This window comes from Mytilus edulis, chromosome 6 (genome assembly GCF_963676685.1).
Source record: "Mytilus edulis chromosome 6, xbMytEdul2.2, whole genome shotgun sequence".
NCBI classification, from domain to species: domain Eukaryota; kingdom Metazoa; phylum Mollusca; class Bivalvia; order Mytilida; family Mytilidae; genus Mytilus; species Mytilus edulis.
The window spans coordinates 85,988,545-86,006,894 of record NC_092349.1 but is presented as its reverse complement, the minus strand read 5'-3'; the positions used below and the strand labels follow the sequence as shown (position 1 = coordinate 86,006,894).

Below are 18,350 nucleotides of genomic sequence, written 5' to 3'. Positions count from 1 at the left end.
TTTTCTGATGCATAAAAACTTTTATTTAGATTGTTTATTGTTTTTATTTTCCATCTTATAAAAACAACCAGAGACATACATAGATATTAAGATCATCTGTTGAACAAAATTGACTCTGGCGTGTTCAATAACATTGACCTTAAATGTTACCTATTAGATTATCACAAAGGACAAGGTACGATAAGGCCTGTTTTTGGCCCCCCTATTTTCCCATTTTTCAAATTCTTGTTTGGAAAGCTACTTATTATGTTAAAACATTCCCTGAGGTTTGAAGTTTGTTTGGATGAACTTCAAAACCACTAATTTTCGCAACTGGGTGAGGTGAGGGGGGTTAAATTTCTGTTATTATTCAAATATTGTTATTATTATTCATTTTGCAGGTGATTTTACAACATTGTTTTTATTTTTTTAGTGCCTGCACCAATGTGACCCAGGAATTTTTTTTTTATTCCAATGTCATCGCCATAATTTTTTCGGGTTACGTAGGCGCACGCTACTAAAATTTTAGAAACAAGGGCCAAAAATCATTATTTTTCCTTCTTTTGACGTTTTTGATGCCCTTTTACCCCCTAACCTCACCCATTTTCTGGAATTAATGGTTTTGAAGTTCATCAAATCAAACTTCAAACCTTAGTGAATAATTTAATGTGATGAGTAGCTCTCCAAAACAAAATTTAGAAAATGAGAAAATAGGGGGGGACAAAAACGGGCCTTATCGTACGTTGTCCTTTGTATACCTTGAATAATGGATTGGTGGTTACTCAATGTTCAGGGGGCAAGTATTACATGCATGTTTGAAAACAATAATATGTTGAAATGACACAAAAAAATATAAACTACAGATTTTAAACATAGCATAGCTAGCTAATAAGATCACAGTCCACAGAAAGACAGATCCTACTAGGATATTTTATTTAGACCAATCTTTGTTCTTACTCCTGAATAACATTTGTTTGCCAAAGTAGCAGCAAACATCCAATTTTCCATCTAAGTTTAACTCATCTGTGAATCTCTACCAGGACCTCCTAAACTGAAGGCAAGCTTGCTATCATAAAATATCTGGTAATTTCTTAGTTTATATTAAGAATGTCATTTTTTTTTAAGTTTATGATCAATAATATTTTAACATTTAAAAATAATAAAACTGTAATGTTGTAAAACTGAAGGTATACACTAATTGAGTACTGACAAATTCATGTAAAGCCCTTCCCTCCAAATGATGTAGTGACTCTGTATTCTCCTAGTAGTCTATACACTCATCATAGATAGTGTGGGAGATCAAATATTTGAATCCTTCTGTGTCAAACCAAATGATAGACATTTAAGAGTAAGGACAACGACTATTTTGTTGGGACATGTCTTCTTACCGACAGATATACTTTACAAAAACAACTCTTTCACATGTGATTAGTTTCCTCAAATTTTCAAAACTGATCAAACATATTCATCGTACCTTTTTTGAAATAAAATAATCATGTATGCAATACAACATTGCAAGAATTATACGTTTAAACAGACATTTTGATTTTCAATGTTATTATATAAAAAGAAAGTATGACTATACATTATAAATTTAAATACAGTTTGAATACAATATAAATTGATTCATTATTACTGCTAAAAGAACTTTCAAAATTATTTTGTTTTATCACAACAGTTGTTTCAAAAATTATTTGTCTGTGATTAATAGATATTCTTTTTAATTTATACATTCATAATTTCTAAACTTTTATGACATAAATCATGTTTTTGTCAAGGTTTTGTTATAAATGGTTGACACTTCTATAAATTAAAACATTGTAGAGCGATGACAAAGTAGCATTGAAGATATTTAAGTAATTAAAATATACTTGTACATTGGAGCTATAAAAATATTGAAGTAATTAAAATGAACTTCTACATTGTAGCTATGAAAACATTGAAGTAATTGAAATGTACTTCTACATTGTAGCATTGAAAACATGAAAACATTGAAGTAATTGAAATGTACTTCTACATTAAAGCTATGAAAAACATTGAAGTAATTGAAATGTACTTCTACATTAAAGCTATGAAATCATTGAAGTAATTGAAATTTACTTCTACATTAAAGCTATGAAAACATTGAAGTAATTGAAATTTACTTCTACATTGAAGCTATGAAAACATTGAAGTAACTGAAATGCACTTCTACATTAAAGCTATGAAAAACATTGAAGTAATTGAAATGTAATTCTACATTAAAGCTATGAAAAACATTGAAGTAATTGAAATGTACTTCTACATTAAAGCTATGAAATCATTGAAGTAATTGAAATTTACTTCTACATTGTAGCTATGGAAAACATTGAAGTAATTGAAATGAACTTCTACATTAAAGCTATGAAAAACATTGAAGTAATTGAAATGTACTTCTACATTAAAGCTATGAAATCATTGAAGTAATTGAAATTTACTTCTACATTAAAGCTATGAAAAACATTGAAGTAATTGAAATGTACTTCTACATTAAAGCTATGAAATCATTGAAGTAATTGAAATGTACTACTACATTGTAGCATTGAACAAACTGAAGTAGTAATACATCTAAATAAAAGCTATGGAAACATTGAAGTAATTGAAATGTACTTCAACATAATGTACAATGTAGCATTGAAAACATTGAAGTAATTGAAATGTACTTCTACATTAAAGCTATGAAATCATTGAAGTAACTGAAATGTACTTCTACATTGTAGCTATGGAAAACATTGAAGTAATTGAAATTTACTTCTACATTTAAGCTATGAAAAACATTGAAATAACTGAAATGTACTTCTACATTAAAGCTATGAAAAACATTGAAGTAATTGAAATGTACTACTACATTGTAGCATTGAACAAACTGAAGTAGTAATACATCTACATGAAAGCTATGTAAACATTGAAGTAATTGAAATGTACTTCAACATAATGTACAATTTAGCATTGAAAACATTGAAGTAATTGAAATAGTCTTCTACATTAAAGTTATCAAAACATTGAAGTAGTTAACTTGTATTTCTACATTGTAAGCATTGGAAACAAGGAAGTAATTGAATTGTACTTTTACATTGAATATGAACACAACCAATTAATGGGTAAAACTAATGATTTTCAATCAATTACGAGAGCAAACGAATTTTCAAATAAAAAATACATCATACGAAAAGTGATATATGACTATTGTTTTATTCTCCCCATGAGATCTTTGATCTGTGTTTGGCTGTAAATTCAAACTTACCTATACATATAGTTGTTCATTTAAGCTATGTTGAATAAAACTTTGTCGTATCTTATCTGTGACTAATAAACAAATGTTTTCATATAGTGTATAATTATAATGTTGTATCTTCCGATACAGTAAATGGTTATTCTAATGCTACATCGTTTGTAATGTTTATTTTGATTGGATAACGTCACCAGTTTTCATGACATAAATTCACAATTGATGCCATGAAAATGTATACACAAGCACAGACTACGTATGACAGATTTGAAATGTATGCTTTGACGTTGTTTTCTGACAGGTTCATTAGAATAGATATAACAATATTTTATTTTAAGCTCCGACGGCATCAATTGATGATTTGATAGTTGCAAATACCCGTTTACTGGCTCCCCGAATCATCGCCAGTAAACTTAATTTGCGACCATCAAATCACAAATTCGTCGTAGCTTAAAATACTATACAGTTATCTCCTAACTTTTATCTAAAAAGAGTTTCTAAAGATATCAAACTGATTGTGGCTAATAGTGACTACACTTTGACTTTATTTCGCCTTTCTTGCCCATTTAATTGAACATTTGCATATGACAGTCAAGACTTGTGTTTTATCTTGTCAATCATTTTGATTAAACTTACTGGTTTTTTTTAACTTACATTTTGTTGAGAGATATTTGTATAGCAGAGTTAAATTTTGTTAAAAAGTTTGCTGTTAAATAACTTTGACACATCATATGAATTGTCTGTAACATGTGACCCAAAGCTCCTATTTTTGTCCCATTTACTAAAAACAAAGGTTTCTGTTATCTTCGTGTTCCTATCCATTATTTCTTCTAAATGTTGTAGCCTTTCATTGACTTCTTCTAATGTTGAACGATTTGGCTGTGGTTCTATGGGGAGTGTTGCAGATTGCTTGCTTGGTTTGCCCTTTTTCCCATTGCTTGGATGTTGGGACTTCTTGGAACTCTTCTTTTCTACTTTCGATGTGGAATTTAAGGACGTGACATCATCATCCTCTTGGTTTTCTCCGTTTGTAAACGCCTTTATGAAAACGGACGCTTTTGATATCCAGCTTTCACAGAGATCCATTCTTTTGATAGTTGCTAGTATATTTACCATCCACAAATCTAAAACAAATCAAAACAACATTTGATACAAAAATTTAACAATACTTTTAGATATTTGGATGATATATTGGCTCTAAATAATGACGACTTCAGTATGTATACTAAAGAAATTTATCCTGTAGAACTTACTTTAAATAAATCTAATGATAACAATGACCACTGCCCTTTCCTCGATCTTGATATCTATATCATAAACGGGAAGCTTAATACAAAAATTTATGATAAAAGAGATGATTTTTCATTTCCTATTGTTAATTATCCATTTTTAGATGGTGACGTTCCCTTGTCACCATCTTATGGTGTTTATATATCTCAACTTGTACGATTCGCTCGTGTATGTAACAATGTATTAGATTTTAGCGAGAGAAATTTATGTATTACTGAAAAATTATTACACCAGGGTTTTCGATATCACAAACTGGTCAAAACATTTACTAAATTTTATCACCGGTATAAGGAAATAATTCGTAAATATAACTCAACATGCAGACATCTTATACGTTCAGGTATTTCACATCCAAAATTTTATGGAAATATTCTTTATAAAGCACAAAAATGTCAGTATTCTCCTCAGAAACTAACAAAACCTTTAAATAGACTTATTAAAAGAGGATATAGTTACGATACTGTTGTCAGGTCATTAAAGATTGCATATTTTGGCTTTAACATTGATTCACTGATAGGGTCTTTGCATCGGAACTAAACACATTTATTTCTAAAAAAACAGTTGTTGGCATGACACGGGTTATGTTCTTCTCATATATTTTATGATAGTATGATACTAAACCCCTAACGGGAGGGATTGTACCTGATATTCATATGATGAAGACATAATCTTTCAATCAGTTTAATTGAGGTCTGGAGCTGGCATGTCAGTTAACTGCTAGTAGTCTGTTGTTATTTATGTATTATTGTCATTTTATTTATTTTCTTTTGTTACATCTTTTGACATCAGACTCGGACTTCTCTTGAACTGAATTTTAATGTGCGTATTGTTATTGTTTTACTTTTCTACATTGGCTAGAGGTATAGGGGGAGGGTTGAGATCTCATAAACATGTTTAACCCCGCCGCAATTTTGCGCCTGTCCCAAGTCAGGAGCCTCTGGCCTTTGTTAGTCTTGTATGATTTTAAATTTTAGTTTCTTGTGTATAATTCGGAGTTTAGTATGACGTCCATTATCACTGTACTATTATGCATATTTTAGGGGCCAGCTGAAGGACACCTACGGGTGCGGGAATTCTCGCTTCATTGAAGACCCATTGGTTGCTTTCGGCTGTTGTTTGCTCTATGGTCGGGTGGTTGTCGCTTTGACATATTCACCATTTCCTTTCTCAATTTTATTTTAAATGATCATGCTTAGTGTACTAATTGTATTTCATAATAATATGTTTTTTATATGTCAATATTGCATTAACAATAATATTACAATAATTAAAAAAAGAGAATTAGTGATCAAATGTGATAATATGCACACCCTTTACAATATATTACATTCATTTTTATTCAGAAACGAAGAACTATGTCAGGTAGTTGCTAAAACCTGCTATAACATTTTATGTAGAAGAACAAATTTTTTATTTGTATATAGCTGATGATATATTTTAAATCTTAGATATATGTAGTTTAAAATTGTATAAATTTTGTATATAATTAATCCTTTAATATTAGTCTCTCATAATTCTTAATAGAATGGCACTTGTATATGTTTTAGTATTTAAGCTAATGATATTTTACTGTTAGTTTTAATATACAATATATTTATAAATGTTATCCAATATTTCATGTTATACGCAATATTTTATATGTTTATTGGAATGTATAATGTTATACAAGTGGTGAGACTTTAATAAAATATTGAATCTTCAAACATATCCACAAGAATAAACTCATTATAGACACCAAAATGAAATTTTGTATTTACGCCTAACGCGCGTTTCTTCTACAATAGTCTCATCAGTGACGCTCGAATCCAAAAATTTGAAGTACTAGACTTACCGATACCAAATAGTACAATTGCGATGTTTAAATCTAAATTAAGGTTTTTACGACTGAAGATATCTTTGTTAAACTTGTTTTTTTTTGGTTACATGTTTCAAAATCTACCATTAATTAAGCAGAACGCAAACACAATCTTACATCTCAAGTACCAAACTAAGTTTAGTAATTCAAATATGTAATTTTAAGTTTGTACTATGAGCGTTAATATGATAGAGAATGGAGTTCGTTATTGAAAAAAAAACCAATTTCGATGACACCGTTTTTTCTTTTTATTTTCTTTAAACATATTATAAGACCTATCTTCTCCAATCTATTTCAAATTCTATCTCATAGATATCTACCTATAACATACCTTAAACGAAATGACTTCATAAAAACTTGAATAAATTAAACGATCTTTTACTCACGAAAGTTGGCAGACTGGAGCCCATTGGATTTTGCATAATTAAGCCACAAGTATTCTAAAAGTAGAAGCTTTGATTCTTTAAAAGCCTTTCTACTATCACTGGATGGAAGGAATTTGTTACAAAGGATTACTTTCTCCTCTTTACTAAGAGTGTCTTGCCATGTCTTGAAAATTCCAGTCAGAATATTTTGCAAGATGTCAATATTCATTTCTTTAGTTTGTGCTGTGAGAAAAAAATAATAATAGATTTACACAATACAAAATATTGTATTCTAAACATAAAATTTGCTTCACATTACGACAGGGGAATGAAAAAAGTATATGTAAAAGTAGAAGAAAAAAAAATAGACAGACAAAACAGAAACACTTTGAAGGGGAGACACTCGACACCTGAGAATGTAATTTATTAATCCTGAAGGGTAAGATAACCCTTATCCAACAGAACCGTTTGCGTACAGTTGTTTTCCATTCTTTCGGTTGATTGATAAGGTTTTTGTCAGTATTTATGTACATTTATGTACTTCCCTTTTTGAATTTACCTCGGAATTCTGTATATTTGTTAAACTTTTTCATTATGCACAGATATTTAACACTGTCTTTAAATGTGACACATTTTCTACAAATACGAATGAATTGAAATCCATTCATTTAATGTGTTTGAGCTATTTATTTTGTCCTTCGATTAAGGACCTTCCGTTTTGAGTTTTCCTTATTTCTTTTTTTTGTATTTTGGTTTTGTTAAAAAAAAAACAAGTTGTGTACATTACGTACCGCACAAATCAGGTTGTCTCATAGGCGTTTGATACTTGTTTTGCTAAAGTCATATGAAACGAGTGATTGGTGAAAAATAATGTTACTCCAATTCTTGAACCAATGCAAGCATATATCAGAACTAAGTCTTTTGTGCACGATTTCATCATTTTTTATTCATCGATTTTGTATAATCGTCAAAAAAATATTTCACTCGGTCAGTGTTGTGAAAATATGTGAAAAATTGTTGTGTTTTGAAGCCGACGTTTATCTATTGTCACCTTTGTAAACAATCAAAAGAGAAGAATAGAAATTCAGGTAAGCACATATATAACATGTATAATACAATGAGATATTTTATAGATTATTTCGATGATAGAGCAATGTTTACGTTTGTTAAGTTTCTCTGCTAATTCGATTTTCCCGCTTTGCACTTACGTTTTGCGATCACCTGATTTTTACGAGAAAGTTCACGCTGCGCTAATTGCATATGACGGAAAATTGTTGTCTGGGAAACCAACAAATAAAAAAAAAATAATGTACACAAGTTTTATAATAAATACTAGCCATTTAATTAAAAAAAAATATATGCATCAGGTTTTTAGCTCACCTGGCCCGAAGGGCCAATTGAGCTTTTCCCATCACTTTGCGTCCGGCGTCTGTCGTCGTCGTCGTCGTCGTCCGTCGTCGTTAACTTTTACAAAAATCTTCTCCTCAGAAACTACTGGGCCAAATTAAACCAAACTTGGCCACAATCATCATTAGGGTATCTAGTTTAACAATTGTGTCCGGTGACCCGGTCAACCAACCAAGATGGCCGCCATGGCTACAAATAGAACATAGGGGTAAAATGCAGTTTTTGGCTTAAAACTCAAAAACCAAAGCATTTATAGCAAATCTCACGGGGTTAAACTGTTTATCAGGTCAAGATCTATCTGCCCTGAAAATTTCAGATGAATCTAACGACCCGTTGTTGGGTTGCTGCCCCTGAATTGGTAATTTTAAGGAAATTTTGCTGTTTTTGGTTATTATCTTGAATAATATTATAGATAGAGATAAACTGTTAACAGCAATAATGTTCAACAAAATAAGATTTACAAATAAGTCAACACAACCGAAATGGTCAGTTGACCCCTTTAGGAGTTATTGCCCTTTATAGTCAATTTTTAACAATTTTTCGTAAATCTTAGTAATCTTTTATAAAAATCTTCTCCTCTGAAACTACTGGGCCAAATGAAACCAAACTTGTCCAAAAGTCATCATTGGGGTATTTTGTTAAAAAATTGTGTCCGGTGACCCGGTCAACCAACCAAGATGGCCGCCATAGCTAAAAATAGAACATAGGGGTAAAATGCAGTTTTTGGCTTAAAACTCAAAAACCAAAGCATTTATAGCAAATCTCACGGGGTTAAACTGTTTATCAGGTCAAGATCTATCTGCCCTGAAAATTTCAGATGAATCTAATGACCCGTTGTTGGGTTGCTGCCCCTGAATTGGTAATTTTAAGGAAATTTTGCTGTTTTTGGTTATTATCTTGAAAAATATTATAGATAGAGATAAACTGTTTACAGCAATAATGTTCAACAAAATAAGATTTACAAATAAGGCAACACAACCGAAATGGTCAGTTGACCCCTTTAGGAGTTATTGCCCTTTATAGTAAATTTTTAACCATTTTTTCGTAAATCTTAGTAATCTTTTACAAAAATCTTCTCCTCTGAAACTACTGGGCCAAATGAAACCAAACTTGGCCTCAATCATCATTGGGGTATCTAGTTTTAAAAAATGTGTCCGGTGACCCGGTCAACCAACCGAGATGGCCGCCATGGCTAAAAATAGAACATTGGGGTAAAATGCAGTTTTTGGCTTATAACTCAAAAACCAAAGCATTTAGAGCAAATCTGGCAGTAGTTAAATTGTTTATCAGGTCAGGATCTATCTGCCCTGAAATTTTCAGATGAATCCAACAACCTGTTGTTGGGTTGCTGCCCCTGAATTGGTAATTTTAAGGAAATTTTGCTGTTTTTGGTTATTATCTTGAATAATATTATAGATAGAGATAAACAGTAAACAGCAATAATGTTCAGCAAAGTAAGATTTACAATAAGTCAACACGACCGATATGGTCAGTTGACCCCTTTAGGAGTTATTGCCCTTTATAGTCAATTTTTTACATTTTTCATAAATTTTTGTAGATTTTTAGAAAATATTTTCCACTGTAATTACTGGCCCAAGTTCATTATAGATAGAGATAATTGTAGCAACAAGAATGTTCAGTAAAGTAAGATCTACAAACACATCACCATCATCAAAACACAATTTTGTTATGAATTTATCTGTGTCCATTGTTTAATATGCACATAAACCAAGGTGAGCGACACAGGCTCTTGAGAGCCTCTAGTTTTTAATAGAAGTTTCATAAGACTTTAAATTTGATATAAATGCACAATTCACGAATATATGATTACAAGAGAAGTCATACGAAATCAGTCACATAATTGTTTTACTTAAAAAGAAGAAATGTTCAGACAATGTGTATCGCCGTATACACTTGATACGATCTTACTTTCATATTTGGAACAAAAACCTTTTAAGTTGACTTATCTATACGGTAAAATGTTACGTTCTCTTAGCTTTAATACATTTATTTTAACATAGTAAGACGATTTTATCTTAATTGAAGCATGTTATTAAAATGTAAGTATGAAAACAAAAATATACATACAGACAGAAACTTTCACTGTTTCTGTAACCTGCATCGGGACTAATGAAGTAAGGAAATGTAGAAGGTAACTCTCATTTCTGGTCAATACGGGTTCGGATATTCCAACTTCTAATAGATATGCAAGTTTGTCGCGTTCGTACTGTAGAACACACAAATCGTTTTGGAGTCTCGTGATTTCATGTTGTTGAATTGTTGAAACTAATGCATCATCAGATCCTATCTTTGTTCTCGTAACTATTGTATTGGCATCAAGCAAGTATTGAATTAATTCTGTGTCATATCCTAACCCTTCCATTTTTTTCAGGGTATGACTCATTTGTTTAGTTGCATTCTTCAAAGCCATATTTTCGAGCGACATCTTCTCCGGAGTATGCACGGCACCGACGAATTGTTGGACAAGAACACCGGCAATAGTAGCTATTCTGGTCTGAGCATTTTTCTGCGTGTCGCCTTCCCTTTTCTGACACCCTCTTAGCTTTTGTTGGAGTTTTAATACCTCAATTTGCAGGTCTTCAACATTTTTATTGAGTTTGGATTTCTGGTCCAGAAGAATTTTAACCTCTGCGTCTTTGTCAATTTCCTCATTCTCATCGGGACACTTAACGTCTGTAAAAAAATATGAATTTCATTTACTAATCTGAAGTCAATGTGCAGTACTTCATTCCATTTCAAGAAAAACTTGTTAAATAAAGGCAACAGTAGTATACAGCTGTTCAAAACCATATTTAATTGATCCGTTACGCTTTTGTTATAAAGACGAGTTTTCATGTCAATAACACAAAGTGTTTGACGTCTCGTTGTTTCATCTTTACTTGAAATTTAATACAGTGTCAAAACCCTTGACCCTTTTTCACTAGTGACTACTTATCATTTTTGTCTGTTTGTCCACTGAGTTTACTAAAAACATGCAGTACTTTTAATCTTTAACCTTAAACAACCTGTTTTGCACATTTACTATTTTCTTTTAACCGCTTTTTTAAAAGATCTTTCATATTCTCCAAATGAACGAGAATTCTAAACGTATTATTTTGTAAAAGGACTTGCATCACATCCCCTTTAAAAAAAAAGTGACGAAAGATATCAAGTGAATGTTTCAAAATTAGGAAAATAATAGAGAAATAAGGTCTGCTTTTCTTTTTATTTCATTTGACAGTTGTAAGTTATTAAAATAAGATTCAACAACAAACATGAGAATTTCGGTATTTCAATTTTTAATTAAAATAACACACAATAAATTCTGATCGTCTGATGCGCTGTCTAGAATTTGCCATTCATCAAGAATATTCACTTACACATAAGTTAAAAACCAGGGTTGAATAGATGCTAGATATGTTTTATTAACAGAGACATACAAAACCGATTATTTTATTAAGTTATACACACCATTTACGGAATACGAAATCAAACACGTCGCGGAAGACCATTACAAAATATGAGAATGCATGCCAAATATGGCTAAAGGGATCTATGTCTACGAGCAGACAAACTTAGATATTTGGACTAATTCAACATTTTATAATCATATTATTCAAAAATACAGAAAAATGAACAAATTAATGGTATTTCATACCAACACAATAATACTGGCGGAATCGTACCTATACAATTGATTAGACATCCGTTGTACCATATTGCATCTACCCCTTTACAACCTAAATAATCTTTTTCTTTATCTACTAGATCAGATAGAACATTTGCGTATCCCTCTGGAACCATGAACGTGATAAGAATGCTATTTGTTGCTTCTATTCCACTAACAATGATAAAACTTAGTGGCACACAAATAACACGACTAACAAGCATTCGAAGTTCCTCGAGTTTGTTTCGGTCTAATTTTTCTTTGCCACCTATATGAAATTTCACATACTCATAACCATTCTCTGTAAACATAATAATTCATTTGGTTGACTACAAAACATAAATATATGTACAATGTATGATACTGATGCGCTGTTTAAGAAAACGTTGTTATAATTCTGGTACTTTTGATCACCAATTAATCAGTTTTTGTTCTAAGTGATGTGGCCTTTTGCCATCGTCTATTTGAAGATCGATATTTCAAATCTAGATCTGAATCTATTGACAATTTTTATCCAACAGATGTCTGTCTGACTTTCTTTTTTCTTTTTATTAAACAATAGGCTTTACCTGACCAATTTAGAAAAAACTGAAAATATATTTTTTTCATTATTAAAAACCGGTTTTATCGATCTCTTGCTGGACAATGAAACATATAATTCAATAATACTATAATTTTTTTTATATTCTACAATACTGTATTGATGACAAAATTTACCATTCTACAAAATGATTCGAGTTCTATTTCAAAATCATAATTTTTATCTACAATTTGAAACCATAAGTAGTAAACACTACAATTCCTATTATCATTAATATTTTGCTTGTTTCTGAAAATCTTAAGGGGATCTTTTAATTTAATTAGATTAGAATAAAATTGATATAAAAAGTAAAATCACTAAAATACTGAACTCAGAGGAAAATTCAAAGCGGAAATTTTTTTTTGTTTTTTTCCCCCATCAACCCACTAAATTGTTTCAACATCCCATCTTAAATATTGATGGTCTGTATTTCAATTCCTCTTTGCCGAATACGAATAATCTTTGTAGTTGCTTTGCTATGCACAACATCATAGTCCAATTGTAAAACAGAGAAACTGGCGCGTGTGTTGTTTGATTTTTTGTTTGATTTTTTGGTAAAATGTTTTAAGTGTATATATAAAAAAGAAGATGTGGTATGATTGCCAATGAGACAACTATCCACAAAAGACCAAAATGACACAGACATTAACAACTATAGGTCGCCGTACGGCCTTCAACAATGAGCAAAGCCCATACCGCGTAGTCAGCTATAAAAGGCCCCGATAATACAATGTAAAACAATTCAAACGAGAAAACTAACGGCCTTATTTATGTAAAAAAAAAATGAACGAAAAACAAATATGTAACACATAAACAAACGACAACCACTGAATATACAGGCTCCTGACTTGGACAGGCACATACATAAATAAAGTGGCGGGGTTAAATATGTTAGCGGGATCCCAACCCTCCCCCTAACCTGGGACAGTGGTATAACAGTACAACATAAGAACGAACTATAAAAATCAGTTGAAAAAGGCTTAACTCATCAGATGGACAAAAATATAAGTGGACGTGGCCGGGTACTTATACATCCCGACACAAAAAGACACAATGAACAGATCTGAGAGTATTCGCAGTTATCTGACAGCTAGTTCAAAGCCACTAACAACTAATAAAAAAATCATGCATCTAAAACTAAACTATCAATCCGTACACATCCAACATCCAATGGATTTAGTGTAAAGACATCATAAACAGCCAGAGAAAAACATGACCTGGTGCAATGCCAAGTTACATGTATCGACTGATTGTAGATCCATGAATATGTATATATAACATACTAGTAAAATTTAGTTTTAGTTTTAATCTACTGATAACAAAATCAATATGTATTCCAATAAAAACAATATTCAATGATCTTATTACAGTGTTGAATAGGTAACCTTTTAGAATAAGTTTACATGGATCATTTCTAAATTTCCGGGCACGGTTAACAACATTTCCGTAAAAATGAGGATGTGCTATCCCGTTTGAAATAAGGTACATGTACATCCAAACTTCAAAACCAAATCTTTAATATCTATGGAAAAATTTAGTAAAGGTTTTCATGTTTTTCCTTTATTGATCATAGCGGTGCCTGTCTTTTATATAGTAATGATATTTTATTGGACTGATTTTTTTTCTCCTATTTTGTTGAGAGGGAGTTTAATTGACAGCTTGAATCACTACCCAAACATTTGTGTAATCCTGTCTGTGCATTGTGCATGGCTGTGTTTTTGTGTTCTGTTTATGACGTTGCTGTGGGTAATTATGCAGGTCGACAACATATAAAACAATGCTTCATTATTTTTTTTTATATTCGTTGTCTTGTATCATATCTTTTTGTGTTTTGCAGATCTACGACTGTTTGTTACATTTATTCACTATTTAAAACCTTACAGTTTTGTATAAACTCCTTGTATGTTGTCCTCTTGATTTCTTTTTGTTCATATATTTTCATTTCCTAATTACTATATGATATTCAAATTTCGGACACAATTATCAATATTACCTGGCTTGTCATTCGGGGCATAGAAGTGAACAATATTGCCTCTTTTCCTTGCAAATTGTACAAACTTATTGTGTAAGTCCTTTCGCTTGGTGTGCCACAACATTGCTTGCAGACAGATAACATTGTCTCTGGTGAGAATTTGTTTTTGCTTCAGATGTTCAAAAAGGTCAAGACCATCGTTAATTACTTCAAGTACTCTTTTACCGGTTCCGTTTAAACCTATTAAAAAGAGTGAAATAACAAAAAAAATAGAACTTCTATGTTAATACAAAACGGAAAGTACTTGTTAAAATGACAAATTGAACGCTCAAACACATCATCCAAATGGAAAACAAATGTAACAGTCATATTTTTAACATGGTATAGGTATTTCCTTTTGTAGAAATGTTTGCAACATAAAGCATGGCTGTTATCTTCTATACAAATTTATTATAATATGCAACTTTTTAAACATTGACTTTCAAATAAAAATGCAGTCATTTTTATCTTTGTTATTTAAATGAAATTGGTTCTTTTCAATATTAATGACTGATATTTAGAATAAAGTTGTTAAATTGAAACAAATACATAAAAGGAATAAAATCTATTTCCGAATCATGAAAAATACAAACATTGTATAATTTGATATTCTGACCCACCTGTTAGTAAGTATTTCATCTTTTTGAGATCTTCCTTTGTCAGATCGTCAGCCAACTCATTCAGGAATACATTCATCTCCCAGTCTTCACTTGGTAGTGTAGGTAAATGAAATTCATCATCCCTGAAGGAGTTGGCTTCCTCCTGTGTCACTATAATTCAAAACATTGAAATAAAGATCTTGAAATTGAATGACATAGAAAAACTATTTCAGAATAAACAATAATTTCTAAAACACATTTTGGATAATAACACATGATTATTATTGTAAAAAAAAAGATTATAGATTCTTGATTTTTTTCATAATTGACGATTTTTGTTTTTAAAGTGAATTGTTGTTGTCAATAACTCTGCATTCATGTTCATTTTAAATGATTTGTAACTCAGTTAATGAAGTTGCATTTGATATGGCTGAATAATTTGGTTTCTCATTTATACACTGCTCATCTAATGCTTTCAAATTAAAGCTAGTTACAACTATTTACCAAAATATGAGTCTTGTACCAACATTTATATTTTATAATTGCTTTTTTTAAGAATATCAATATGCTGCAGTTGTGATTTTGATAAAATAATGCGTCATAAAAAGAAGATTCAAAACAGTTAGTCGAAAGAATATATTTAATATTTTGTGTCCGAAGCGAATTTTTGGATGTGCCTTTATTAAGAACGCCCAAACTTAATCTTTTGGAAGTCAGGTATCCATAACAACGGACGTATAAACATTGGAGCTGTATGATCAAAGAAATATAATGATTAATTATATTGAAGGAAACAATGACCTTTAGAAGTTGGAAACTTAGTTTGTCCAATTTATCAAGATTGGAACGTGTTATTTCATTCAAATATGCGTAGGATAATCCTTATGTGTCAGGTATTTTAAAATATGACCGTTTATTGAAATAATGTGATAACAAGTTATTTAAAAGAAGTCGTACATCAACTCGTACTGATTTGAAAGATTTTAACAGACATGTAATTTAAATGAGATTGAGAATTGAAATTTAGAATGTGTCAAGTTGACAACAACCTGAACAAAGTAGCACAAGGCTGGTATAGGTAGTTTTAATATATTTTATTATTTAAAACGACAAAAGGATAAGACATAAGTTTTCTCCAAAATAGGTTATGGACCATATTATATTTGTTACGATTATTTTACACTTTGAATTGTTCTGGAATATACTTTCTGTGATCTTATTTCCTTGAACGTTTCAACAGAACGCGATGTTTTCAAAATATATAATTTGTTGTTCAAATACTAAGATAATATCTTGAATGATAATATGCCGAGCCAACCCATTGTACCAATCCATTAGATCAACCATGTGTGAATGCAGATTTCTATATCTATTTTTTTTTATCTTTAACGCTTCCATCTTTTACAACAAAAATGCGACGGAATATGATCTTAATGTTCACAATAGCAAAGAAAATTAAACAATACCAAGGTTTTGTCAGAGTCAAAATTAGTTTTTCATTTTCATTTTATATATTTCTCTGATTGGTATACAGAATAAGATTTAATTTTGGTGATTATGATATGGCTTTTTATATGTTAAACATTATAATGAGATGTGGTACACTTGCCTATCAGACAACTATCCACCAAAGTTCAAATGAAGCTGATGTCATCCAGACAGGCCAACGTACAGCTTTTCAACAATGAGAAAACTCACCCAATATCATGGGCTATAGAAAGCTCCATCGTAAGAAAAAATGAAACAATTCAAACACGACCTCTATAATTTATTTTTGTAACAGCATAGGTATAACATAACAGTTTACTAAAATTAAAGTGATAGACTAGGACCAATGACAACCTATGAACTACAGGTTTCTCTCATTCAGTTTAACAGCAAAACATGTGTACAAACTTAGTTGATTTTCAACATTTGAACAATGTCTGCCTTAATCAATCCGAAATAAAATTGAGAATGGAAATGGGGAATGTGTCAAAGAGACAACAACACGACCAAATAGAAAACAACAGGAGAGGGTCACCAACAGGTCTTCAATGTAGCGAGAAATTCCCGCACCCGGAGGCGTCACATATCTAAATATATATTTGCCCAGTATATAAATTTCACACCTTAATATTAGATAGGCGCATCAAACTATAATGATAGAACACTAAAACATGTTGTAGCATGCTTATTGTCAATGTCAATCGATGGGTATTTTTAAACCAAAGAAAATTCTAATTTTCTAAAGTTCCCAATATTATTCAGGTTTTTTTTTCTCAAAGAATGAGGGCTATCAATCCCTCAAAGATTTTTAAGAAATTTTATTATTGTTCCTTTCCTTTCATTTATTTTTTTAAATATGGCGGACCATTGATCTTCCGCGTTTTATTTTTCACCGAGATACCGCAGAAACACGGTGTTGAGGTAGATATAAAAATGTACTCATTGTTGGTATTTTTAATAGAAAAAAAATACCAGCAAAAGATGGAAGAAATCACTCTAATAAGAAGTCATGATACAGGTTAGAAGTAAATGACATTACATTCATTCAAAATGTATTACCACTCATGGGCGGGACAGGTTGAATACTAGTATCAATGTTACAACATATTTTTTTCACCAATTTAGTCGTTTAGATATCATCGAGTTTGTAAATCAACGTTTTATTGTCATATGAAATCATTTATATAATTTTAACAAGACGTGTCGTATATACATAATGGATGATTTGAATTGTTTCTACATCCGAGGTGGTTATGGTTTCCATGACGTAATGTGTTGAAGTTTTTGTTACTGCTCTTTGCGATAAAAATGCTTTAATTTACAAACTTAAAACTTATATCATGTCTTTTTTCAAGTATTTATGTGGAATTACTTGAAAATACGGTTGAAATATTAGTAAAAAACCTTACTTTTGAGAGAGTTTTAGATTTAGTCCTAGTTTATGAAAGAATTTTTAAGTTGTCATTGCGCAAGTCCGTCGATAGTTTCCCTAATTATTATTGCGCAAGTCATGTATTGGACTTTAACCGAATCAGAATTAAAAGTAAAAATAGAAATGTTAAAATTGATTTTCCAAAAATCTAGATTTTGATATCACATGTTACATAATTTAATAAGAAAGGTAGATAACTGCAACAGATAAATGATTTTATCACTACTTTCAGGAAGTCAATTGACAAATAATTCATTCATCTACATTCTTTCTGTATAAGTGTTTAGGATCATTTGACAAAAGTGAGCATTTTAAATGACTTGAAGGGTCTTTTCTTCATATATCTATAATACTAAAATTGCGAGGTCCAATTTATCAGCCGGCATCAGGTAAAAACGACATATCAAAGAATTCAACTTTATATATAGCT

At 30.9% G+C, this 18,350-nt stretch overlaps 1 protein-coding gene across 1 annotated transcript; it reads right to left on the bottom strand.

Moving 5' to 3' along the window:
* Positions 1-18,006, bottom strand: LOC139528764 (uncharacterized). The gene is made up of 7 exons (XM_071324957.1): positions 17,898-18,006; positions 15,022-15,171; positions 14,384-14,602; positions 11,830-12,111; positions 10,232-10,837; positions 6,758-6,979; positions 1-4,350 (listed from the first exon to the last, which is right to left on the bottom strand). Coding segments are annotated over exons 1-7 (1,920 nt in total). The 5' UTR covers positions 17,899-18,006; the 3' UTR covers positions 1-3,910.
* Between the last annotated feature and the right edge of the window lie 344 nt (positions 18,007-18,350).

Bases quoted from the DNA above. Each gene is read 5' to 3' on its own strand.
- LOC139528764 (XM_071324957.1), bottom strand. The intron at 6,980-10,231 runs GTATGTATATTT...TTTTTCTCACAG, and splicing joins AACAGTGAAAGTTTCTGTCT to CACAAACTAAAGAAATGAAT. The intron at 4,351-6,757 runs GTGAGTAAAAGA...GATTTGTTTTAG, and splicing joins GCTCCAGTCTGCCAACTTTC to ATTTGTGGATGGTAAATATA.